Source organism: Nothobranchius furzeri, chromosome 9 (genome assembly GCF_043380555.1).
Source record: "Nothobranchius furzeri strain GRZ-AD chromosome 9, NfurGRZ-RIMD1, whole genome shotgun sequence".
NCBI classification, from domain to species: Eukaryota; Metazoa; Chordata; class Actinopteri; order Cyprinodontiformes; family Nothobranchiidae; genus Nothobranchius; species Nothobranchius furzeri.
Genome location: NC_091749.1, coordinates 36,238,625 through 36,266,257, shown reverse-complemented (window position 1 = coordinate 36,266,257; position 27,633 = coordinate 36,238,625). Strand labels below are relative to the sequence as shown.

General features: G+C 38.2%; 1 protein-coding gene across 2 annotated transcripts in view; it reads right to left on the bottom strand.

Annotated features, from left to right (window-relative positions):
- Positions 1-27,633, bottom strand: part of gpc6a (glypican 6a) — a 290,648-nt gene that overhangs the window by 37,245 nt on the left and 225,770 nt on the right. Inside the window, exons 5-7 of one of the 2 annotated variants that reach the window (XM_054731829.2) lie at positions 8,253-8,383; positions 4,484-4,627; positions 2,917-2,946 (exon numbers count right to left, since the gene is read on the bottom strand). In XM_054731829.2, coding sequence (XP_054587804.2) covers positions 2,917-2,946; positions 4,484-4,627; positions 8,253-8,383 — 305 coding nt within the window. The remainder of the gene's footprint in view (positions 1-2,916; positions 2,947-4,483; positions 4,628-8,252; positions 8,384-27,633) is intronic. The other variant, XM_054731830.2, reaches the window with a different exon arrangement.

Below are 27,633 nucleotides of genomic sequence, written 5' to 3'. Positions count from 1 at the left end.
TAATCTATTTTCACTCAGAGAGGTTTCTGTTAAGCAATCATGGCTCATTACCAAGCAGTCATTGTCATGCATTTACCTCTTTTGACTGACAGAATTACCTCAAGATGGACCCCTTTATTACCCTCTACTTAGCCACTGAGATTAGTACTAAAACAACCTATCACAATACACTTTGTTCTAGGAGGTATCCGCTGGAGCCAAAGGAGGCCCAGTGAGGTGTTTGAAAGTTTATTAATTCACACCTTTTTAATATAAAATAACATTTATTTATACTCAAGAATTCATACAAAAAAAGAAAACTAGAGTCTATTTTCAAACCATCACTTGTCAGCCATGTTTTTCACAGTTATAATAAATCCTGATAGTAATCTAAAGAATATTTCTAAAGTATGTCATCAAAATGACTCTGCAGACAAGCTTAAAAGGTGAAAGTATTCAATCATTTGTAATCAACTGGTTTAGTGAAAGATGCTTTGTTGCAAAATATTGGGAAAGTCCTTAAATCCTGTATGTCAGCAAAGATTTTAATTCACACATTTAGTTCTTTAAGCCAAGCTCAAATTCTTTTCGCAAAACCTTTGTCAGCACACTTAGGAAGAGCATTCTAAAACCCTCTCAGCACTCACACCCTATGGTTGTTACTGCTCAGCATGCCAAATATACCGAATTAGCATGCCAGCGTGATTAACTAGTCCCAACATTTTGTCCCCCAGCTAATCTTCTCAAACCATTAAAGAGGAAAAAAATCCAACATAGACGGAAAAATGTGCATTATGTGCCACAATTTCATTAGAGTGGTTACTGGAAACATTTTATGGCGTGACTCAGTTCTCTGTTACCACTGATCAGAACTGGCAGTTGTGTCTGCAACTGTAATGGGTAGAATGATTTCTTGTTGACTGATTTTGCTGGTCTGAAGTCAGCAACAAATGGTAACAATGTTGTCAACAGCAAATCAGAAACTAATTTCTTCTCTTGTGTTCTAATTCTCAGTTTTTCTTTTATCTGTGTAGTTTTTCTAATATATTGTTGTTAAAATAAATCCTTACCTGGTGGATTAGTGGTGTGAATCAACACTGAATGACTGTGTGATTGAAGAGACTGATCATTTATTTAACAGTTTTCCCTCTTTGTGGAAAATGATAAATATAAATTATTTATTTTTTTGCCACATTGTTTACTGGTCCTGGCCCTCTGCTAAAACAAAGTTAAATGAAGCGTGGAGAAAGGCCTGGCCGCTGCTAATGACTAATTAGCGTTCTTCCCAACAGCATCCCATTTCAGCCATGCTTAACAACAAACGGCCTATTAAGGAGACTTGAAATATATAGCAAATGGTCAAACTAATCAATGACTGAATCCTCTCTGGACATCCATCAATTTTTTTTTTATTTGGGTGGGGGTTGGGGGGCATTTGTGTAATGGAGAAACACACAGTAATGCCCCATCAGCAAAAGACTGTCTCATTTCTGTTCAAATTGCTACATCACACATCTCCCTTTCATTGGCTGTTTTAGATTCAATAAAACTTTTTCTAAGTTTCCTCAAATCACACAAACATTGGACACACGGTGGATTCAATGCAATACCAAATAAAACAGTTAGGCAAACCAATGATCCACCTTCAGGTTGGTTAAAGAAGCAGGATGCAGTTTAAGTTTATGTTCAGTTGACTTATATTTATAGTCCAGAGCTGCTTGGTACACTGTTAACATAGTTAGATTTCCCGTGAAGTAGGTTTGAAGGAGCTAGGTTTGAAGCTCTATTAAAAACTCAAGGCTCCAAAGCTGGACTTCTAGACACTTTCCAGTCAAATAAACAAAAGTCGCCACCTGGACTTAAATCAGCAAATAGGCACGGGCCTCCTATTGGACGATTACTGCATGGGCGATTATCTTACAGTTGGCAAAATGTTTATTTAACCCCAACTGGTTCTTCACACACACACACACACACACACACACACACACACACACACACACACACACACACACACACACACACACACACACACACACACACACACACACACACACACACACACACACACACACAGCAAGGAAGCGTGCAAAATAAGAGTTAGAGAGTCTCCAAAAGCAAGAGTGCTCAGCTTGCTTTTGTTTAATAATGGAGACACCACAGACTTCTCTGCACTCTTTTGCCCCGCCCATGCCCACCTCTTTCCTCCAGGAGATGCATACACAGTATGTCTTCAGGTTCCACTACATGGGACTACCTTGTAAATGAGGTGTTTAATCTCAATGGGACCTTCCTGGTTAAATAAGGAATAAATAAATAAATAAATAAATAAATAAATAATGTATTTCATGTACCTTCAACTGATGGCTCATGGAACCCTAGGGGTCCATTGACCCCAGCTTGAGGGCCCCTATCAATAGATGGATCTATATAAATCATAACCCATGTTTCTATCACATGTTTTCATGACATGAAGGGGAGTAGTCTAACCAGTGCTTTTCTTCACTCAAAGCATTGCAAATTTACAAGTATTTATAAATGAATGAATGAATGAATGAAGTAAGTCCAAAGGTTTTGCCACATTTCATACTTATTACATGTGCTATAGTGCAAAACCCCTGAAAGATAGAATAAGGCGGGAAATTCTAATAAATAAACATTTTATGCAGAAAATATAAAAATTTTAAATGAAAACACAGCTTTCTAATTGTAGTTTTACCCACCAAACATGTCAATATAAAACATTTCTAGACATCAAGTATGAACCTTCTAAAAATAGATGAATATATTACATGCACAGTCAATAAACAGCCATGTCTCAAACAAGTAATCAATAGCAACGTTGAATATAAAGAGGTGAAGCGCAATGGGCAGGTTGATTAAAACACCACAAGAGAGATGACTTGGTGAAAGCAAGAGGAGGAATGGAAGGCTTACACTGTGTTGCATTGTCCTCCAGACAACCCTCTGGGGGCAGCAGAGAAATGAAGAAGAAAGAGATTTAATTGGACATCGGAGATATAGAGAGACAGAGAGAGAGAGAGCTGGAGCAAAAAGAACGTCTATTAGTTAGTGAAGCAAAAAGTTAAATGATAAATGGTGCTGCTGAAATATTCTATTCAACAGCCTATGAGGTTTAGTACTTCTGACCATTTGATTTACTAGGAATTGCAGTGAAGAACCAAGAAATCAGCAAAAAATCTTCCATTTAAACTGATCAATGCATAAGACTTCTGTATGAAAACCACATCCTGGTGTGGAGGATAGTCTTATGTGTTCTAATAGCTGACGCTTTTAATGCAGGAATCAAACACAAGGACAAACTTGTTTCATTTCAAAGTGTATATCTCAGTACTGTCCCTTACCTGCAGAATGAGGTTTACGAGTAATTTCAATCTAACCCTAACGTGCATATACATCTTTGACAAGCGGGGGTAGTTGGTGGACTTTCTCTAAATGTGATATTTTGCATGTAAATATGTGAATGATGTAATATTTTAGTAGATCTGACTATGCTTTTCACAATCATTGTGAAACATCCAATAAACCTCCAGCTGATAAAGTGTACTACTATTTTTTTCTCTGCTTCTACATTATTCACATTTTAATCCCTTTGTACGACTTCCACAGCATAAGATTAACAGATGCACATTTTAGTTAAAGGCAAAATAATGCATTTAATGGATGGATTTACTAGATGCAGATAGAGGATTTCATGAAATCCTCTGCATAGATCAGAGACAACATCTCTGTCCACGTCCTTACACGATCATTCATTCTCAAATGTAATGTTTCTAGTAGAGTTTAGGATTTAGAAAAACTATCAACAGAACATCCAATATCGTGTTTGTGTGTGTTGTTGGATGCTTCATTATAAGAAGTTTGGTTTCATTACCATACTTTTAAAGTCCAAAGCTTTGATTGTAAACTAGCTTGATATGAAAAACATAACAAGCTGTAATCTTCTTTTGCAAAATATCTAAATTTGAAGATGGATACCTACAGATATAAATTCAGTTCATAATACATTGTACACAGCATATCAGCCATTTATTGATTGATCTGTGTAGTTTTGTGAGTTCCCTTGAAATGCTGGCACCGATCGTAACATAAAGACAAAAAAAGTAAGATTTGAACTTTAGAGTGCAGCATAGCTGGAAGTCCCACACCACCAGGGAAGCTACAGGAACATGCCTCTGTTTTTTCTGGCCTTTTGGACCTGCACCCCGGTAAGTCGACCTTAAACACAGCATGCCTTCACCAAAGTCTGTCTGCCAGGATTATATCAAAAACTCTCTTTTGTGTAGCTCTGAAAATCAGTGGAGTTGTCAAAATATACAAGAAAGTGTGTGTGTGTGTGTGTGTGTGTGTGTGTGTGTGGTATATTGTGATGAAACAATCTTGCACACTCAAAAATCTTGCATACGGTTAATTAGACACAATTGTTCTTTTTTTACCACCACTGTTATGGCAGATGTTGCATCACTCTTGTTTTTGTACGTACCAGTCTGTCCAGGCTTGTCCCACTTGCTGTGGTAGGTCTCTGTTCAGGTGTGTAAGGCTTGAAGCGAGAACTAAACACATCTGAGACGCCTCGTGCAGACCTGCCTATTCCCGATGGCTTCGGCTGTCCGCATCCTTGAAAAACCTGAGACATGAAGAGCTGCAGTTACCGTAGAGAATGGAGCTTTTGTTATTTTGCAAATGAACAGAACATCTCGACATCATCATTATCAGAAAAGCATTTCTCACTAACCTCTGAACATGCACATGTTGGAAATCTGCTTGAACTGCACAGAGTCAAGACTGTTTCTTTGTAAGACAAACATGTTCAGATATATGGTAGTGTGTCTACACTCCAGTGTTTTCTTGAGAAAGCCTCTGACAATTTGCCCCCCTAACTCAATTTGTGGCCTGTGATTGAGACAGAAAAAGCACAGAGCCTGGAACTAATGGTGTCTATCAGAGCTCAAAATCTCTTTTCACAGGGACAAGTGTCATTTTGGGTGAAGAAAACAAAAATAACCACAGCTGTGGCACAGCTTTCATTCAGGGTAAAGTCAAGTTCATGCTAATTTTGTTTCATGAGCAATAAAAAGAATAAATCTAAATATTTCTGTAACTTTTCTTTGTTGTGTGATATATACTTTTTTAATCAAAAACCTTAATTTTCAAATTAATTAATCACACACACACACAAAGAAAGAAAGAAAGAAATAAAACAACCTTTTATATAGCGCCTCTCAAGATAAAATCACAAGGCCGTATTTGCCCTCCCAAAAAACAAACAAAAAAAATTTGAAAAAGAAATCATTTAAATAGCTAACATAACATATCTCCTATCATGAATGTTTAAGCGTTAAACATCCATGCACATTTGCAACTACAGTTTAAGTTAGTAATAGAAAAAGAAATTCACCATTAGCAGCTGAATGACATCCTCCTTAAGATAATTCTGACTAATGCTCTGTGACGCCTTTAGGCCTCAGATGATTATTAAGTTCACAATGGGAAAGTTTGATTAACAACTTAATAAAAAGTACAAGTGAATTAATGATAAAAAGGTTAAAACATTTTAGGTTTTGAAAACGCTGTAACAAGCCATCTTTGTTATAATATGTCTGTGCGAAATGTGACAGAATGACCTCTCACACCTCAGATCTATCATTGAGGTATTGTTTCCTCCGCTCCTGGTGTGTTTACGGCTTACATTTAGGCAGAAACAAGAGAATAAATGGATCACGAACGTACTGATTTTGCTTTATACTGGAATGATTTCTAGAACATTTGTCTTTGTGAGTATCGATTTGTTTAGAGAATGTTTGGGGGTGTGTTAAAGTTACTTGATAAAACGTAAGCAATGTGAGCATACACATGCTAAGCAAGGTTAATTGCTCAGCGCAACGCTAAGGTGTGTGTGTGTGTGTGTGTGTGTGTGTGTGTGTGTGTGTGTGTGTGTGTGTGTGTGTGTGTGTGTGTTAGTGAGCAATGTGTTTTTTCTTTTTCTGTATATTGTAGTTACAGTGATAAAACATTTATACAGCTCTTCATTTACGAAAAGCTAACATTTACAAGCTGGCTAGCTACACATAGCTATGCGCTGTTTGGACAACAGATCCTCTATACAGAGCTAATTTCTAATTACTCACAATTTGTGCCAAATAAAACAAAAACATCTCAAAAATTAAACATCAGAGCTGTCAAATTTTGAGAGAGATGAGATCAAGTCGAAGAGTTTGATGTATAATATGTGCATGGGATGTAAAATGTGGGTCGTTAAGGAGAAATAACCAATACCGATATTTTCCAATATTACATTTTAAGGCCAATATTGGCCGTTAATATTGGTAGACCGATACCATCGGACATCCCTACAAATAACCTTTCTGACTAAATAAATAGTGTTCAAATGTACATAAAATACAATACGGACCTTTCGGGAACACTTTAAAATAAGGGTCCCTTTATTAATGTTACTTACTGCATTATTAAGCATTAATAAACAAAGGGGCCCTTTATTAATATTATCATTATTGTTAATTAGTAAATGTCCTTAAGGTTAGGACAAAGGGCCCATGGGGTGTCTGCTTGGTAATGCTGTACATGGTTAAGCAGTTGTCAATATTTTGATTAATAGTTTATTAACACTTAATAATGTACTAAGTATTGTTAATAAAGGGACCCTTTTTGTAAAGTGTTACCGAGCTTTCTTTCTATAGCATGAGTGATTGAAATGTATTATTACTTTTATTACTTTTACATCAGGCATCTGTAGGTCATACAAGGGTTGTTATTATAACGGATTGTTTTCAGATGGCTTGGTCTCTACAGGCTTTTAGTGCCAAAACAACACAAACCCGAAGAGCGCAGGTCATTAGGACTCCTCTCTGATCTGCCTCCTAGCCCGTGGCTCACTATGTGGTGTAGCACACTTAGAAACGTCATGCCTGTCATGACAAAAAGCTTTCTTTCGCTAATACTTATTGATTCCTCACCAGTTACATCTCCAGTTTCCACAAGCAAGAGATTCTTAACTGGTCAAAGCAGCGGTGAAGAATGTACAATACAATATCTGATACGTTTCAGAAAACTTGGGAAGGTCTGTGCACGATTATGTTGTGAATGTGAGGAAAATTGTAATCTCAGACCCATCTGTCAGCCAAGCAAAAGATCAGAGGACTGAGGCATGAAGGGGGCAGACAATGGGTTAAGTTGCACACTGAAGCCCTCCAGATGTGAGAAAGGATGGGATATCTAATTCACTCTGACCTGTGTAACACCTGCCTGAAGATAAACCAGAATAAAAGAGAAATGATCAGAGTAGAAGCCTGAAGTGGAAACTCAGGGTAGAAAACGACACGCTGTGTGAAAATGAGGTGATTCTGCTGATAGCCATTTAAAATGTTCCAACGATTAACACCATGAACTCTAAAAAGGAAAATAAGAAATAGCTTAATTGTTTTTTCTAACAGGTAAACACTCTTGCACTAACAGTGTGCACTCCTCCTAAAGACCATAATTAGAATTAATAATGGGTTGAATAATTGAGAGAAACAACTGAAAGTTAATAGAAAACACAACGATTTCAGGGTGGGTGTTTTTGTTGCAATACATTATCTAACTTGCCTTTCTGATATTGAAACTAATTGTTTGTTTCTAATGGAAGACAAAATGTGTGTGATAATGTTTTTGCCCATGGGAGTGCATCAGTAGTGTTAGCAAAATATCTCCCATTTCAATAAAACTCCCCAAAACATATTTACTGTAGACCCACAAAACTGTGCGAGTCATTTACACCACATGCTGGTGGTCTTGTGGTATTGTGTGGAATGATGCATAACAATAATTTCATATTTTTGACTATGATGCTTAAAACTCATTTCTAAACATGTAATTATCAGAAGTTATTAGTCATTTAATCATCATGGTGTTTACCCAAATATAAAGGTTTCTGACAAACAATGAGTTCAACTCAGTTTTTCTTCTTATTCCGTTATCCAGACATGACATATTACAATAAATGCTTCTGTCATTTTGTGATTTTACTCAAACTTAAAACAATAAATAAATAAAAGGGAAAATGGTGTATGACCTGTATTAATAGAACACCTTCTTCAGTCCTAGAACCACCAAAGGACCTTTACAACTGCAGTCGTCCACCCACCCACGCTCACATTCACAAGTTGGCAGTGATAAGCCACAATGGGGCCACAGCAGCCCTGGGGCTAGCTGACAATTTGAATTAACCGCAGAGATGTTTCAGGGCTCAGTACCTTTGCTGACACGTGCATGCTGTTGTCCTGCATGGTCATGATGGCCTCAGAGATCTTGATGTCGATTGGCTCTATAACTGCTTCAATGTTGAAAGGGCCCACCAGTCTGTCTGCAACCAGCAGCATGGCGTCTGTCACAAAACAAAGAACACATGTCAGTAAATAAAAAATAACATACCTTTATACAGACATGTGGGAAATCTCCATCAATAAAGCATCAGTAATGGTCATAAAACATACTGCTTTCTTTTTTGTCATTTCAGCATGTTTAACACTTTAAAACCATAAACAGAAATAAAGAGACAAAGGAGATTAATGTGTTTTTAACAAAACTAATAATCATACAGAACATTTTCCTTTTTATATACATGCACAGTAGAAAGTCAGTTTCAACTGAAGAATATAGAAATATTAATTTATCTGTTTAGGATTGTACAATTTAAAGTAGATTAATAAAGTAACACACTAGTAAATTATTTTGGATTACAGTGCATCTAAGAAACTTAGTTATTACTTTCTTTATGTAGTAGAGTACATAAAAAATACTTTGACTTAACTATATTACCTCCAAAAAGTAGCAACGAAACAGAATTGATCACATGAAAAAGCAACATTTCCAATGAAAAGATATTTTTCACTAAAAAGCCTAACTTCTACAGTAGATCATGAGAACATAATCCAACTAACAGGAAAAGGGAAGATGTCATCTGAACAGGTTTTAGGAGTATGTAATAACTGTAGTATGTGGGAAACTGTAAAAATGACTAAAACATGAAGACAATTGATAAGAACATTTAATTATCAAATTAATTATCAAATTTTCTTGGGATGTATTGGTGGTCAGTTATTAAAGGCACACTTGGCCGATTGGGCTTGCCTTTAGCACCCACTAGTGTCCGTCTAATAGAACCAAAAGTGGAACCTACCTCCTTGCTGCACATTTGTCTTTATACACCTTAATCTAACAGCTGAAATGTCTCCTCAGCCTTCATTAGTGTCTACAGGAGTGATTCATCACTAAATTAATTCAGCTGTGTTCATGATATAAAACATGCAGGAAATGTGCTGGAACTAGACTGCAGCGCTAGGCATGTAAGCTCAGTTTATTCAAAGTGCACAGGTAGCGGCCCACCACTCTGAAGTTGCAAGTGCATATTCTAGCCAGAGGGGATGGTGGAGGTTTGACTGACTTCTCATTAATCCTGTAAAGGGTCATTTTAGCACATACTGGCTCAAGAAAATTATTTTAAAATATGAAAAAGTTGCATAGTATCCTTTTAAATCAAACAAAAAGAAACTTATTTTAAAAGTACATATTTACAACATTTTATAAACGTGTAAATCTGAACATTTTGACATCTAAATACACAGAAATAAGGAGTGTTTTGAAAATGAGGTAAATAAAATGATGCCCATTTTGTGTAGCTCAACACATAAAAATGATTAGCCTCAAACACAGAGTCTTTTCATCATGATGAAAACAGTGGGAGGTTATTATGTTGCTACAAAGATGGCGACGGCGTAAAAGTGGGCGATGATTAGGGGAAAATAGTGAGTTTGGTGTTTTCATTAGACTCAATCACTTTTTCTGAAAAGTAATTAAACGTCCACCAAGTCATGTTGGGGCAGGTTAGATGGGAGGGCTGAGACATCAGCAAGACATGTCTCTGAGCGATTCTGTTTACAGAAAGGTGAAGCAATCAGGAGAAGCCTTCTTAGCACAAAGACAACAGAAACAGTTTTCCTAGGGATGCTCCAATCCATGATCGTAAATCGGGCCCAATCGTGATTTTCAAAGGATTGGAATGGGCTGGAAAAGATCTGCTTTAACCTTAACAAACTTTCTAAATTCATTGTGACATAGAGATTTTACTTTCAGAAAGTCCCTCTACATCAATATTCTTTGTTTTTTGGATGAAAACACCTTAACATCACAAAATTTACGACAGGCCGTGGCATCGGTCATAATCTAAGGACTGACTCAGATCAGGAGCAAACATCTGTGTTTCCTTCTCTGAAAAGCCAGTGAGAGTGTTTGAATGATTAAACTGAAGAAGTTTAGAATTAGTTTAAAGTCCCAAAGCCTCTGAAAACTAACATGTAAGCCTTGTTCAAGTTTTATATTTTCTAATCAAACAATCATTACCTGCATAAGTAGGGATGGGAATTGAAAACTGTTACTTATTGAAAACTGGTTCCCACTGCTTCAACTCCTAGAAATCATTTGCCATTTCTGCAAACAATTCCTTTAACAATTCCAGTCTGCACGAATTACGTCACCATGCATGTTGCATAGTTTCCGCATTTACTCAGCAGGAAACATGGCTCCTAAGTGGCACGGATGCTTGAAAGTTTGGTTTTACTTTGTGAGAAAGGATGACAATAGGGCAACTTGTAATACTTGCAATGTAGATATTTCCTTAAACAGGGGAAACACTACAGCCTGGCAAGCCTGACTAAACAAATATATTATTTAGTCTGGCAACGCTCCATTGACGGCTCTCGGTCGTGGGGTGGGCTCTACCGTTGTCTTTCAAACAATCTCCTGATGCTACTGGACAATGAACAACGTGACGTACTCACTGCCAGGGGCGGCGTTAGGCCCGGCTACTTGGGCTGAAGCCCCGGATGTTTCATGAAAAGCCCCGGATCTAAATCGCGGAAGTAACATGTAGTACCAAAGTCCAACAGAGAGGGAGCAGCTGGCAGCAGTTTGTATACAGCCTGCCTGAGCCTCCACCACTGAAGAAGAAGCCCTTCAGCAGCCGGCTTCTTCTACACTCTCTGCCTGTAACGCATGAGTGAAGATGGACATAAGGATGTTTTTTAGACAAAAAGTACAACGACAGAACCCCAGCTTTGATGAGACTGGTGTTGACTCAGGTTTGTGAGTCTTATTTGAAAATATTTGTTGTGCTGCTGGTTTGCCTAAAGTTAGCTTACTATCAGGTAAAGTTGTTGGAGAAAGAAAGGGAATATTTACTATCACCTCACACTAAACACTAACAGGAACAATACTCTGCCCTGAATATGCTTAATATGTAGCTTCAGATTAAAAATTATGTGGTACAAGACATATATGATGTTGACTAGTGTGTGTCACGTGTGTGTGTGTGTGCGTGCGCACGTGTGTTAAGCCCCGGATCTTCTTCAGTCCTAAATCCGCCCCTGCTCACCGCAATGGATGTCGGTAAACGAGGCGGTCTGCTGTTGAAGAAGGTGAAAATACATCCTTTTTTCTAAAAAAATAACTTTCTGTTGCATCATCCCGCCCACCAGACGAATAGAGGGCCATGATTATTGGCCCACAAAGCGGATAAAGCACTGTGATTGGTTCACAAAGCAGATAGTGGTATGGTTTGGCCCACCATTATGGACCAATCACAGCTCTCTATGTGTTTGAAACCCCTCTAGAGAGCTGTGATTGGCCAGCCAAAATGCTGCTAGGGGCTGCAGAGGCTCCAACGGAGCGTTCCTAGACCAAACTTGCAAAGCAAGAATTTGGTTCACTAGGCTAGAAACTCTAGTGAATATCAACGCAGCAGCAGTGGTAATGTTTACATGTTAATACTGCAAGTAATCAGCTAACACTGCCTATCATGTTAGCGTAATTTTCCTTACATACACACCTCCACACTAGCAGAGTCCAACAACTAAAGTCTGACCTGTGGTGAAATGTTTCCCATTTTCTCTTCGTCTCCCCTCCCCCTGCCACACCTGGTGTGGGGTGTGGTGCCTTGGTCTGCCTGAGTGTTCGTGGCTCCCGGGTCAGGGGGTTTAAGATTTTTGGCATCTGCCTGTTCAGTCCCGGTGGCTGCCTGGTGGGGTCTGGGTCCCTGGGCTCTGCTGGGTCCCGGGCTTGGCCGGCTAGGGGGTGGGAGACTGCGGTGGGCCTGTGGGCTTGCCGCTGATATCTCCCGGGACTCTGCCGGCTGCTGATTGTGGCCCCCCGGGGCGATCCTCTGTGCCTCTCGAGGGGGCGGGGGTCTTTCTGGTTGCAGTCTCCTTGGGGTTCCTGTGTTCTGGGGCAGCGCCTGGATCTCTGGGACTTGGAGCTCCCTCCGTCTTCTACACATCTTTGGGGGTCAGATATGTGGTCCCTCACACTCTATTGGACGCTCCTATAGAGAAACCTTACATAAACAAGCGCGTGTACACACACAGGTGCTCACAAGGTGCTCTCAAAAGTATGGGCTTGGGCACATTCAACACATGTCTTAAGGCTGTCGTTGCCACTAAATGCACTATGATTTATTATCGTGTGATTGTTCAGTTAAACAATGTTGATTTTATATTTCATCATCAGGTTGATGCAGTGATAGCTTGCTCCTGATGTATTGTTGTGTGTCCCATTTTTTTCTGTTCTTTCTCTTTCTGCAGGTCTAGAAGCAGACTCTTGTTCATTATTGTTTATTTTTGTGGGACCCCCCCCCCACCCCCTTCCCCCATCTCTCCCCACCTCTTGTCTTTTCCTTTCTCTTTCACCTCTGTCTCCATGTCTGGTCGGAATTACAAAGCATTCAAAAACAATAACAATAAAGTTTTAAGTAGCAGGCGTGACATTAAAAGCAGACGCTTTGATGCTCCACCTGAGAGTAAATCTGTGAGGCTTGTCACCAGCATTCAGACATCAATTCTGTTTGCTTCACAGCCAGACAGGACACAGTTAAAAATAAATAAATAAATAAAATAAGAAAAATATATTAAAAAAATAAAAATTAAAAAACATAAATAAAAGAAATGTTTCCCATTTTGCAAAAGCTACAGCGACACTACACTGAACAAGAAGATAACTCTGCCTTCACAAGGAGAACATTCGGAAAGATCTTTACAATCAATACCAGGTACAATTGATTATTTCTCATCAATAAACAGTTGTAATGCAGGAGGGTGTGTGCAATTCATTTTTTGCCACCTATTGAACTACTCAGGAATTGATAAGCAACTGGATTGATAGACAGAAATGAAAAAGGCATATTCATAACCTTTAACTTTAGTTTTAATCATGTCTGTTGGACTCAAGCATGGCCGCCACTTCCTCATTGACCACAGATGTACTAACCAGCACTATCCCTGTTTGGACTGACTGAGTCTTCAGAAAGTTTTCTGCTTCAACCTTCAGAACTTCACATTTCTGGTTTCACCCCACTTTGGTAATCCCACACAGAGAAAACCCACTAGAAATTGAAAGACTGAATGCAATTCTTCTTTCTAAATTTACATTAATGGTCCAACATTCACTTTACTAGTTGTTTGACAAAGATGCAGCTGAATCTCCTTAAATAGAAAAATTAAAATAATTTTTGCTTTGCTTGATTTGAAATTGATTGTAACTACTCCCACATTTATCTGTGCAAGTTAAAGAAATCCACCGGTAAATACTTCCAACAGCAAGTCATCATAAAGTCATCAAATTGTATTTTGGACAAATCAAAATCAAACAAACAACCAGCCCAGCATATTTATTAAGTTGGTTATATTATTATTTGCTACTTAACACGTTCATAAAAGAAATCAGCTACGTTAGGATTCACAGTCTTGTAGTTTACTTTGGTGTTATTTTAGTGGCTGTTGAGCTGCTCTAATTAAAAAGAAAGCAACAGAGGATGCAGATTGCACTAATAAACACTCGAACATAATCAGGACAAGAAGTCGTCAGCCTCGAATCACAAAACAGGTCATTTGCCAGTGTCTTCTGTGTCACCGTGATTTCTAAGAGATCATCTCTAATCAGCCACTGCTGTTGTTAAAGTGTGCTTATGTCTTAATCTCACACATGATTTGCAAATGTAAAAAATATTACCACAATGGTTTCTGACAGTTCCAAACTTCATTGAACTCTTTCCAGTGAAATGAGTCGTCACCTTTCACACTTGATCTTCTTCCAGAGGCCCAAGAGCCAGCAGATATATATAAAACATCTCTGTGTCCTTAAACCAGCATGATGAGAGTTTTTTCTGAATCCATTTTCTGTTTCTGGACATTCGACTCTTAAGAGCTTATGATTTAACTGCTAACATCAGTTTCCACATTTTGATCAATTTTAAGTCTGCAACTTTTGATCTTCTTGCCTTTCTTTAACCAAACCTTACTGCCGCTGAGATTATTGTTCACCTCTTCTGCATTTTATCAATCACTAACATAGGTTAAATATATCAGATCATGATATGCTGACATCCTGTCAGCCCATATATATATATATATATATATATATATATATATATATATATATATATATATATATATAAAATCATTGACTTATTGCCTTGGTTAAATAAAAAACCCGACCGGAGGGGAGGTAGTGAGTGACTGATGCAGCACGTCAGCTGTCTTGTCAAATGTATGTAAGTTACAAAAAAAGTAACTTTAAACATTCAACTGAAAAAGAAGTGAGCTGAAGAAAACCTAGGGAAAACTGAAGAAACGTGAGCAACAGTGAAGCAATCACAGCGAGATCCGTTACTGTCTGTGTGTGTGCGTGGATGAGCCGGACGGACTGTGCTCTCGGCCGGCTTGAGAGTTTTGTGTGTAGGGAGGGGCGGGCGCTCTATGTGACTGGCCAATCACAGAGCGTGAAGACAGTCAGTTACCCAATGAGGATTTTCCTTCAGCACGATTACAGATATTTACGAGGTTTACTCGTTTCATGCTCGTATTCGTCAAAAATGCTTTATCCGGCTCATCCCTAGTAATAACACTTGAAAGTGAACTTGAAAGCGCAACTTCTCTTGTGATAAAAAACAGTTTGAATTATTCTGATGGCACAAACCTTTGCAGAGTTACTGTAATTCAATCACATATGTGAAAGGTTTCAGAGCGTTTTTTTTGTTAGAAAAAACACATCTAGGCATCCCACCTTGAAGAAATAATGCTAGTAATACTCTATACGCATTTTTTTGCTAACAAATACATTTGAAAGCAATTTTTTACCTTCAGTTTTCCTCCTTGCATTTTTAAGAAATTATTGTATTAGAAAGTGCCTGTTAAGATGAAAATCACAAGACATTTCACGAGAACCATAAACAATTATTAAAAAAAAAGCTTTTAATATTATGATGTAGTCATTACCTGTTATGTTTGTAAACATATTGTGAACAATGATGTGACGAAAATCATGAATTGAACTGAAATCGTAATCAATGCCAGAAGAATTATTAGTATATTTTCTTGAAATCATTCAGCCTTAGTAAAAATAAATATGTTTAAATAAAATAATGAATAAATTCAGTTTTTATGTGTTCTATATTAAATGTAGTTAATTAAGGATTAGCATAAAATGGCCAGGGCTGCACTTAATACAAATATAAATTAAAAAAAAATAAATAAATATATATATATATATATATATATATATATATATATATATATTATAATTACTGATAGCCATCAATACAAATCTTTTTGTATTTATATGTTATTTTTTCTACACTGTCCAGGCCTTCTCTCTACATTGACACACATTTCCACTCTTGTTCAAGATTCATAAAAATTACATTAATGTTAGTTTGGTTTAGTTGTGGCCAAGCTTCTGATGGACACTGCATTTGGTGAGTAGCAAGCTCTGTTACAACAAATACGTCACATACGTCAAGTGCACCTCCCTGCTGGTAAATGTATACTTGAACCAGATAAGATTTAAAGATGACCTTGCTATTTAAGTTGGATTAAAGAAAACTTAAAAGAGCTTTATTAAGATAAACAAAGTATCGCATTGCACCCTGTAAGGCCCCATTTATGGCGTCAGATGTGTGCCACATCCACATCGCAAGTGCGAACGGGACTCGCGTGTGGAAGTTAGAACCTCTCGAGTGAAAATATACATGGCGAGAGGTCATTTGTACCCTGAGAGGGAGCAAACTGTGTCTGTGAGCGCACAAGGATGTGCACAAGTGACAAACTTGCGTGCGCACGTTGGCCAACGAGCACACGGCAGAGGAAAACATGCACGCAGCAGCCTTTCTGCGCGCTTGGTTTCTGACTCTGCTCGCTCGGCTGTTGGGAGTTTTGGCACTCTGGAGGCGTGGCCTGTGGCTGATCTTTTCTGTCCTCTGATTGGTAAGTTTTTTCCGCTTCTTATCCTCCACCTCACTGGCCCATTGACTTCCTCTCAGAGCACAACGGCGGTAGCTGAACAACAAATTTGATTAAATCTTTAGTAAGAACTGCCATAGCTCAGCTGGTAGAGCTGATGACTTTCAGTTGGAGCATCTGGGTTCAAATCCAGGCAAGGACAACAGTTAACATATAAGGTTTTTCTTTTTATTCCAGTGATATCTTTTACAGTTTATGCCTGTGGTTGCACTTAAATAGAGTGACTAGAGCATGAGCATTACAATATGAGTCACTAATACACTGGGGAGGCCCTGAGAGAGAGAGAGAGAGAGAGAGAGAGAGAGAGAGAGAGAGAGAGAGAGAGAGAGAGAGAGAGAGAGAGAGAGAGAGAGAGAGAGAGAGAGAGAGAGAGAGAGAGAGAGAGAGAGAGAGAGAGAGAGAGAGAGAGAGAGAGAGAGAGAGAGAGAGAGAGAGAGAGAGAGAGAGAGAGAGAGAGAGAGAGAGAGAGAGAGAGAGAGAGAGACTTTGTATTCTGTCAAAGTTGTAATATAACTTCAGCCACTTTTGAGGAGGCTCCAGGTAAGAATAGACTTGTGTGTGTAGGTCTGTTTTAAAAGTTCTTGCCCCATTAATGTATTGTGTATTTTTTTCAGCATTTAATTGACAAATTATCCTTTCAAATAATTAATTGATGAGTTACATAATTGTCTATTTAGAATTCTTGAATGGACTGAGTCAATTTTGGTGCACTTTATTTATTTCAAAACATGTTCTTTTATTTTAATGATGCATATAAATAATTTAAATGTTAATTTATTTAAATATTGCACCTTTGGGCATACATATTTTGTTGTCTTGTTAATTATGAACACCTACATCAACATGTATTCAATTTCTTTAGGTTTGCATCATATGACATCCTGATTCACTTTTTGTGCATGCTTCTGAGCTCTCTACCAGCCATGGTCAGTGTTTGACAGGCACATAGAGACCCCATATTTACAGGCCATATGCTGCAACCTATCAACAAGTTTTTTCTATTTTTCCATTACCTCACCCTGGTTTCCAAAAAACGGGACCTTGATGGAAAATAACATCATGGAGCAACTATTTGTTCACAGTACTTGGCTCAGTGAGGATCTGTATACCAAAGGAGGAGATACTCAGAAATCTGTCTGCAGATTTTTACAACCCAGTCCAGGAGTGGTGGGCTGTAATAAGAAAGGAGACCAAACAGAGGAGTGGGGGTTTAACAACTGATTTATTTAACCAAAGTAAGGATTTACTAAAGCAAGTTAGTGAACAGAAAATGGCCAGTGAGGACTCTCCACCACACAGGAGAGACCCAGTGAAAGCAGAAAAACAGTAGGCTTTGTAGGCAGCACCACACCCTGAGCCCAGGTGCCTCCAAGGCTGCTTAACGAGCTGCCTACAACAGAAGAAAAACACAATTAAACACAAATGAAAACCCAGTGAGATGGTGGGGGCATCAAAACATGTTCAGGACTACCAAAACACCAGTAATTCTTGACTGCACTGAGCTGAGGTGTCAATGGCAATCTTCCCCTCTTCCAGAGTCATATGCTTTCCTCAAGTTCAACTGCACTTCCAGCAAACATTCAGACATTTAATGACAGTTGAATGGTCATAACTGTAAAAGATATCACTGGAATTAAAAAAAAAACATTACATGTTATCTGTTGTCTGCCTGGATTCAAACCCAGATCCTCCAAGTGAAAGTCATCAGCTCTACCAGCTGAGCTATGACAGTACTTACTAAAGCTTGAATCAGATGTGTTCTTTGGCTACCCCCATTGAAAGCAATGGGCCAATGAGGTAGAGGGTAAGGAGCGGAAAAAAACTTACCAATCAGAGGACAGAAAAGATCAGCCACAGGCCACGCCTCCCTACAGCAGAGCGAGCAGAATCAGAAACCGAGCACGCAGAAAGGCTGCCGCACGCATGTTTTCCTCTGCCATGTGCTCGTTGGCCAACGCACACATGCAAGTTTGCCACTTGTGCACATCCTTGTGCACTCACAGACACAGTTTGCTCCCTCTCAGTGTACAAATGACCTCTCGCCATATATATTTTCATTCGAGAGGTTCTAACTTCCACGCGCGAGTCCCGTTCACACGCGTGATGTGGACCCATGCACGTGGGTTTTGGCACCCATCTGACGCCATACCCATGAAGACTGAATCGATTCAAAGTTTAAATGAGCACTCATAATGCCCACAATAAATGAACATATCTAGCACATTGTTAGAGGTGCAAATCTCTAAGAAAAAACTCATCTGAAAATTGGATCTAATTAAAGTACAGTGGTAAATGCTAATTCTGAAACTAATATAATTTAGGACAGGCACAAAAATGCTTAATGTCCCTAGAAGATAAAAATTTAACCAAAGTAATTACTTAGTTCAGAAGTTTATTTTTCCGTGGTTTTAATTAACAACTCATTGATATTTTAAATTGATCCACTACATGTCCTAAATGTACAGACGGGCAAAGTTAAAGTATATTTTGTTTAGAAACCTGACTATATTTAAAATTTAATTTCTTTAATGCTAGAGTTTGTTTCCCATGCAATGCTACCAAAAACATTGCATGCAACATAACTTCAAAGCATAAAGTGTTGACAGAAAACTTCTCGCTAAAGCCCAAAGCTGGAAGGTTTATTACTTCTGATTCCTGCTCACCTCCCCTGGTGTTTGCACCTCCAGCAATGGTTATAATGGTTGTTATAGTTATCAGCACCACCATGCAAGTCCCCCGATGAGCATCCTGATCAATAATAATGATGGACATGACAAGCACACACACACACACACACACACACACACACACACACACACACACACACACACACACACACACACAGCGCCTGAGTGCAGTTGACATGATCGAGTATTAATCAAAGTTGAGTGTTTGCCACAATAGCCAGGGTTTAATTACAGTCCAGATCTCTGTTTCTCTTCACACCTCATTTCCTTCAAGTTCTATCACCCCACTGTTTGAAAATAATAAAAATAAAAACATTTATGGTCCAAAAATACCATTGAGACTGACTGGACCAGCTTTTGTAGAATGTGTTAAGTTCCTGCCCTCAGGCCGGCTTTTCAGAGTAGCTGTCATGAGACTGGGGAAACAAAGGTTTCTCACTTCTCAGTTACAAATAACAGGGAAGGATATGAAGCTCACCAACTGTAAGTAAGACGTGTGATTTTTAGAGGAGAGGTCAATACAGAAAGACGGCCAGTGGCCAGAATAAAGATCAGCAAAAGAAGGAAATATAAAACAAAACAATAAATTAAATACAAAGGCTGTATTGATGTTGAATAAATTTAAGATTTTTGTTTCAATCTAACAAAGGCTTCAGGAAACAGCATGAGAATAAAAACAAAATTTTCTTCATGCTATGAAGACATAAAAAGTAGAAAAGCTGGTCTGGCGTTGGCCTTGGATGGTTTTATGAATATTTGCCGGGACGAAAACATCACACCCACAAGCCTACAGCTGAAAACACCAATCCGGACCAAGACAGCACAAAATATAATAGAAAGAGCACAGAGAGCACTAATCAAGGAAAGGATAAGAAACGTCATAACTAAACAGAAGCAAGTAGAAGACGAACTGGAAAGAAGACACCTGGACTTAAAAAGGAATTACAAACTTGATAAACAAATGGAGGAACTAATTAAAGGACACATGAAGGAAAAACAGGAAAAAGAGTTAACAAAAGTAAAAGAAAGACACATAAAGAAGTGGGAAACAGGTAAACAGAAATGCTCTGTGTTTTAAAAAAGAACTACAGCATGGAATTTATGAATATTTGTTTGCTAATAAAGAAATTATCATACTAAAAACAAAATGAAGAGTAACTTACTAATATATTTAAGTAATAACATAGGAGTGATATGTCAGAGAAGTAAAGAACACAAAGGTCATGCTCCTTAATTCATTTATTTTCTGTGAAAACATCGCACTTATAAAACGAATGACTGCAGATAAACTTCTGCAAAACACACGGTTTGCTGTTACATCACCTAAAAATCATTCGTTTTCATTTCAACTTGATATTTATTTTCCTGCTTTGCAATGACCCTCTGCAAAATGCATCGCTTGGTTCAATGCTTTCATCTTACATCAAATACTTAGCTTTTGATCTGGCTCTTTCAGCTTGGGTGTGTTTCAAATACTAGATTTGTAACCGATTAAAGAAACATGCAGTTTAATACAATGTTTAAGATATCTTGTCATTTTAATGTTCCAATTAGGAGGCTAAAATTAGGCAAAATGTGAAGTAAAACCTGTTTTTATCTGCTTAATGAATCTGTTTTAAGCAACTGTAGCATTGAATCAAACTGAACATGCTTTCTTATATTTTAATCCACAGAGTGATGACCTAATTTCTAGTATTGATCAGATAAAGTTAGACTCACTTATTTTGGTCTAGCGGTGCTTTTAAGTGGCTCTCCAGTTTGTTTGCTCTTAAGCTCAAATGGACCATGTTGGATTCCCATCAGAAGTTGGTTGGAAGTCAGGGTAAAGTGTGTGTACGCATGTGTGTGTGTGTGTGTATGTGTGTGTGTGTGTGTTAGGTGGGGGCTTGAGGGTTACAGCGTAAGTTTAGTGAGGTCTGTTAAGTAAAGAGTGACTTTAATGCTCCTCCAATAAAAGCCACAGTGAAATTCAGTGAGAGGAGAATTTGGCAGCAGTTCTGTTACTCGTTCCATAAAAGACCTAAACGATATCCTCGGCGGAGTTCTGTCAACCTATTTTTCATACAGTCTATTGAATATTTAATGGAGTGTGTGTGAGTCAGCCATTTCAGTGGCTATGAGGGAGGATTACGTTCACATGCTTAATACTTTCTGAAATACTTTCATATAGAAGAAGGGGCAGCAGATACAACAGATCAGCAATAAAAAAAGTCAGTTCGAATCGTAAACCCTTTAAAAGTCAAATATGTTCAGCTAATTCTTCTGGTTTAGCACAATATTTAGCTTTCAAGTCATCAAAAGGTTGCTTGTCAGTTTAAGCAGCCGAAGTAGACATAAATAAATAAAAATAAATATAGAAAAAAAAACAGCTTAAATGAATGCAAACTGAATGTCTGCTGCATTTATGATAACAGAGAGACAAAAACGAGCTGCACAAGCCGTGGTGCCCATTGGTTAAATACCAAATGACGCAAAGCGCATAAAAACCCGAGGCTCATGGCTCATTAGAGCTCTTTTGGTGTAATCTATTCTTGTGACTGGTCAACTGACCTTTGGTGCCAAGTTTTGAAGCGCAGCTTCCCCCTCTGAATCACTTGTGGCCGTCCCTGCGTGTTCATGTGGCGATGATTAAAAGCTAAGTCTGAAGGATTACAGCACTTGATCACTGTCACAACAATCTGTGGGACTCTTTTAGCCACTCGCTTAAGTGAGGCAATTTCTCTCATTGAGGCATGAAAGATGACAACAGATTATGGCGACATTGCACAGGATCCTTTCTCTTTCCGTGTCTTTATAAAGGCAGCAGAACTTTATTTAATAATGTAAACAAATAAACTTATTTTGAGTTCATGAAACGGGCTTCAATAAAGATGATTTGTGTGAAAATCAGTTTGTGTTCCTCTTTCTCTTTTATATTGTTTTTACTGTTTAAATCTAGTGAACGCTATACCTCCTAAACTCGAATCACATTGCATGCTCAAATAATAAAAAAAACATAACATTAGTGTTTTCATGCTAATATTTTAATAAATGTATTTTAATAAAAGTGAGACACCCCACTCTAACACTTTTTTCTAAACATTTATTTTAGGGTTGATACATTAATTGTCATACTTGTGAAGAAAATCTTAGAATTTTTTGATGAATCTTAAAAAATAATTTTTTTTATTTTGGGTTTTTAGAATACAACTCAACATTTTTAAAATTCAGTGAAACTTAACAGTAAGGTCCCTTTATTAATGATACTCAGGGCATCAATAAACAAAGGGTACCTTTATTATCGTTTATTAATGTTTATTAATCATTATTGTTAACTATTATGTGTCCTTAAGGTTAGGACAAAGGGTCAGAGGGTGTGTGCTAACTAATGCATTACACAATATGGTTAAGTAGTTATTAACTCATTATTTAATAGTTTATTAATGCTTAATGATGCACTAAGTAACATTATTGGAGAGACTCATTGTAAAGTGTTACTGAATAAAAAAAATGTAAAGTTAGTTTTTTTTATAAAGTGTTCCCTAAAATTCTTGATACTGTCTGTGGGTCAACACTTTTAGAAATGGTGTTTACCTAAGTGCCCTGCGGTGGACTGGCAACCTGTCCAGGGTGTACCCGCCTGTTTGCTTGCTGGCTGTTAGTATCTGTATCGGTATTGGGCCGGTATCGGTGCATCCCTAATACAAACCTCAATCTTCAACAGTATTATTTACATTGTTGAGGCAGTTTAGTCAAATGAATTATGTTTCATCTATCAAAATTTTCTAAATGCTTTCTATACTTTGCCAGAAGTTTCCATTCAGGGTGTTCATCTATACCTTCTTCTGCATTAAAATGCCCCTGTGCATCACTTTGCTCTTAGATCACAAAGTTATGTCTTCATGAGAGCAGTTATCTCTGAATTGTCCAGTTAATGAAACGGGATTACATTTTTGGTGAAATTGGAATAAATTTTAGTTTCAGAACATTCATTATAGATAAGATAAACAAATATAAATTTCTTAACACGGGTTGGGGCGACGGTGGCACAGGAGTTAAGTGCTCGCCCCGTAATCGGAAGGTTGCAAGTTCGAGCACCGCTCAGTCTGTCGCTGTCGTTGTGTCCTTGGGCAAGACACTTAACCCACGTTACCTGCTGGTGGTGGTCGGAGGGACCGGTGGCGCCTGTGCTCGGCAGCCTCGCCTCTGTCAGTGCGCCCCAGGGCAGCTGTGGATACATTGTAGCTCATCCCCACCAGTGTGTGAATGTGTGTGTGAATGGGTGAATGACTGATTGTGTTGTAAAGCGCCTTGAGGGGTTCCAGGACTCTAGAAGGCGCTATATCAAATACAGGCCATTTATTTAGCTGCTATGCTTCAGTGAGTTTGCTTGTTTCCTTTGATAAAGTCATGACATTGAAATGTCTGTTTTCCTTTTCTCTAACACTTGGTTTGTCTGCGTAAATAAAAGAAGCAGAGGAATTTCTGAATGGATTTCTGCTTTGCTTGTAATGATAACCTCCTAATAAGCTTAATTTGAACCATTTGAATAGTCCTTTTAGAGGAACCATGTTGTTCTGTGTGAGATAATAATAGGACTTGTGAACAGTTCCTTCATTTTAAATAAGAAAAGCTGCTCCAGCAAAAGCAGCTTTAATAGGAAGAGGCTTTTATTTTCAAGACAGGGAGAAACCTTGTTGCTGCATCTCCTCTGTTCTGCTCCACTGCTCTTGTAACAAACTTAGAATTAAAAACTAACTAGAATGGCTTTCCACTGAATGTGCAGTAACTACAGCTGTTATGCTAATCGATGTGAAGTCCCTCTTGAACTCTTTATTTGTTGTTCTAATATGTAAAAAAACCCATCAGCAGTTCCTGATAAATCAAACGTTTTCCTGAAAAAATATAAAATATCTGGTTTTATTACCTGAATGAACATGACTTCTGAAGGACTCGGTGAATATAAACAGACATGAACGTCTGCATGTTTCATATACAATAAGATGGCAAACAAAGCATTGTGACATCCATCCATCCATCCATCTATCCATTTTCATCCGCTTATCCGCAGTTGGGTCGCGGGGGCAGTAGCCTAAGTCGACCATGGTGACATATTGCTTGGAAATAAAAAATTCAACGTTCGATTTTAATGTAATCTCTATGATAAAAAGGAAAAAAATCCTTTTAGAGAGACATAAATTGGCCTTTTCTCATCAGGGTTGTCACAAACCACAAACACTGGTTTGACCGTCACATACAAACAGTTAAAGCTGCTATAGAAAATATGGAATACATATTAGCTTAAAACATTTTTTCATGCCTCTTGACAGATTCTAACATAATGAAGATATAAATATATTGTGGCATTTGCCTAAAACCTCCACCAACACCACAGCTTGGACCGACAACAACTAATGGACCATCCGGTTGTCGGTCTTGCCGAAACACTTGCGTATTTAGCAACAGAACACCACTGGTGTGAGAGGTTTTCCGCTCATTAATATCAGAGGAAAAACAGCCGGCTGCTATGACTTCCACTTTAGTTGAAACTACTAGAGTCTAAAAAATAAAAACACTATTTGAAGTCACAAGCAAGAAGACGTTTGGACCTAAAAAGCCACAACTGGTGTTTAGCACTATGTTGTTTCCTCTTGAAACAGCTGCAAGTGTTCCTTACAACTAATTACTTGAAATACATAGTATTTTAGATATAAGGCTTTGAAAAAATGTTCTTTGTTGCCTTTATGCTTTAAAAAAACATATTTGACTGCACTGTCAATAAATAAACAAAAAAATAAATATTCTGAAGAAACTGTTAGGGGTCAAAGTTCTGCCGGGATGCTTTTTAACAGAAGTCCAACCTTAAATAGTTGAAAGTTTGGGTTTGTTGGTTTCATCGTGATATCTTGATAAGAGCTGATGGAGAAAAGTCTGGTTAGACAAAAGCAATAAAGCAAATCTGCAATGTTTGACAGGACAAATCAATAAACCACACTAGGAACAACTTTTTCACCATAAAACATCAGTTTTCAAGACATTCAATGTAAAGCAAATTTTTATGCTGATAAAGTTCAGTAACCTCAACATTTCACTCCCACTTAGACAATCCAGTCCTGCGCTGCCAAAACTATTATGATAAAAAACATCAAGCTTCCAGTCATTTTCTTTTTTCTTTTTTTCTTTTCTTTTTTTTTTGCCTTGTGCAGCTGCAAGAGGTGAATCAATAGCATGGGTCTCGCTATCTTTCCAGCATATCTGTCTTTGGGGAGTCTTTCTCTCACATGCTGACAGCTCAAGTGTTGCTACAGCACCAACACAGAATTCTTGATTCTTAACTTTCCCCTCTGTTTCAGTTCTACGGGCTTTTACATATATTTCTGTCTAGATGACTTTTGTTCATCTGAGGACTCGAAACATTCTTTGTTGTTCCACAAGAACATTCCTCTGCTGCTCTTTGGAGCAAAACCCCTTATGATGGCAATGTTCCAATTTTCCCTGAAACTCAATCAATCATTTAGATGAATAAAAATCAAGCATTAGGTCAGGTAAGAACAATGTCTAGTGAAGCCACAAGGCTGCAATGCAATGAATAAAAAAAAAAAAAGCCCAGCAGGCCATTGGTTCTGTGGTAGCTCAGAAAATTATGAAGAACATTAAGATCCAGCTGTGTTAGCAAGTCTTGTCAAGGAACAAGAATCTGGGCTTTAAAGATAGTCTTTACTAGCCTGGCAAGCCAGACTAAATAAATGTATTATTTATAACTTTGCAAAGCAAGAATTTGGTCTAGTTCACTAGGCTAACTTTACAGCTGGTGTAAACTGAGGGGTGGGAGGGTGAGGTATTTCTAATGATGCTGAGGAAAAGGAGACAAAGTCCACTTAGCTGAGTCATTCAGTCTTTAATCCACAGATAGGAAAAAAAAACATAAAATATCTGTTGTTTCCTAATGTATTTTTATTTTATTTTTTTTAGAAATGTGCATGCCATTAGTCAGTTGATTTGGCCTGGAACACAAGTATGACTGAACACACTAGGGGGTTAAATGCGTTTGTACGTTAAATGTTAGCGTCACCCTTATGGATTCTTAGATTATTCATACTCAGGTATGTGAAGAAGGTGCAGAACTGTATCATAATGTAGACACTACTTCATAACAAAGATATGGAAAGTATGAACATGGACAAGTTTCTGACACAATCTGTCATTAAAAAACAAACTCACAAAAACCCACCGGCACAAAGTTAGGGTTTACTTTTATGAGGATGCAAATTCTCATGAACTGGGGGATTGTGGGAAGGTTCAGTTACAGGAGAACTCAATCCATGCAATTAAAAAGAAATGAGTAAATAAAATCAATAGGGATCGCTTCCATTGTGGTGTCAAAAGCCTCAACAGAGGTCACCACAATCCTACGTCTTAATTAGCAGAAATAATTTGTCCACAGGCACAGAAAAGGACATTCAGCTGGAGGAGACAGCCTAACGATCATGAAGGGTAAGCGCACTCTGACATCTGATGGGATTATTGCTTGTGCTGCTCAAAATTTGAACTGGCTCATTTCCAGTTTTAAAAGGCAAACATGGGAATGCTGGGTTAAAGGGTGGTACTGAGTGAGACCAGAGTTCCTGGTCCAGATCAATTAAAGTTTGTTTCTGTGGCAATAACTTGTTTCTATCTATCTTACCAGCTGTTGACAACTTCAGTTTGGAAAAATTAAGATTCAATTTAAAGTCCAATAGTCATCATCACACGCTGGTGATAATGCATCTCCGCATTTGACCCAATCCTGTGGGGAGCGGTGAGCTGCAGCAGTGGCTGCACTCAGAAAATATTTGGAGGTTTAGTCCCCGTATCCAACTTCTAACTTTAAGCTGAGTGTCAAGCAGGGATGTGTTGAGTTACATGTTTGAAGTCTGTGGTGTGACCTGACCAGGATTTGAACCCTGATCTCCCATACCCAGGGCAGGCACTCTACTACTAGTCCACCGACGATGAACTGAAAGCTGGTCACAATGGGGCTAATTCAAAAGTGGATTGCTGCAGTCTCAAAAAACTGTTTAAGGTACTTCTCAAAAATATCAAACACTTAAAAAATGTGACGCTGTACTCAAGTGTGCATCCCATGAATATTCCAGCACAATTATTACAATATTCCTATGGGAATTGCCCTAGGCTGCATCAGAAGTGCTGCAGTAGCTGCAGAACATAAAAAAATAAAATATAACAAGGCCGCTGATGCCACAAGTGATTGAAGCTCTGATGATTGCTGTTTGGCTGCATGCTTGCGCGCCAAGAAATCTTCTTACTGTATGAAAACCTCACATGTTCTACCTCATGAGAAGAAATCCACTGCGCTTAGTTACATTTGCAGACGCTCGAAGGCTTGGGTAACAGGTTTATCATACGCTTGGTTATTATCCCCCTTTCATTTCGGCTGCAAGTAGTTGAAATTATGATGTTACACTGATATCATTTGCCTGTCAGAAGCGGTGTTGATCATGGCGTGAGCCTGAAAAACTGTGTTAGTGTTTGACTAACAGTATGCGCCTTCTCTTCATGTCTCTCCGAGGGCATTTTAACAAGGTGCTGACAAGAAAAATGATAATGATGTCTCTGTCATGAAG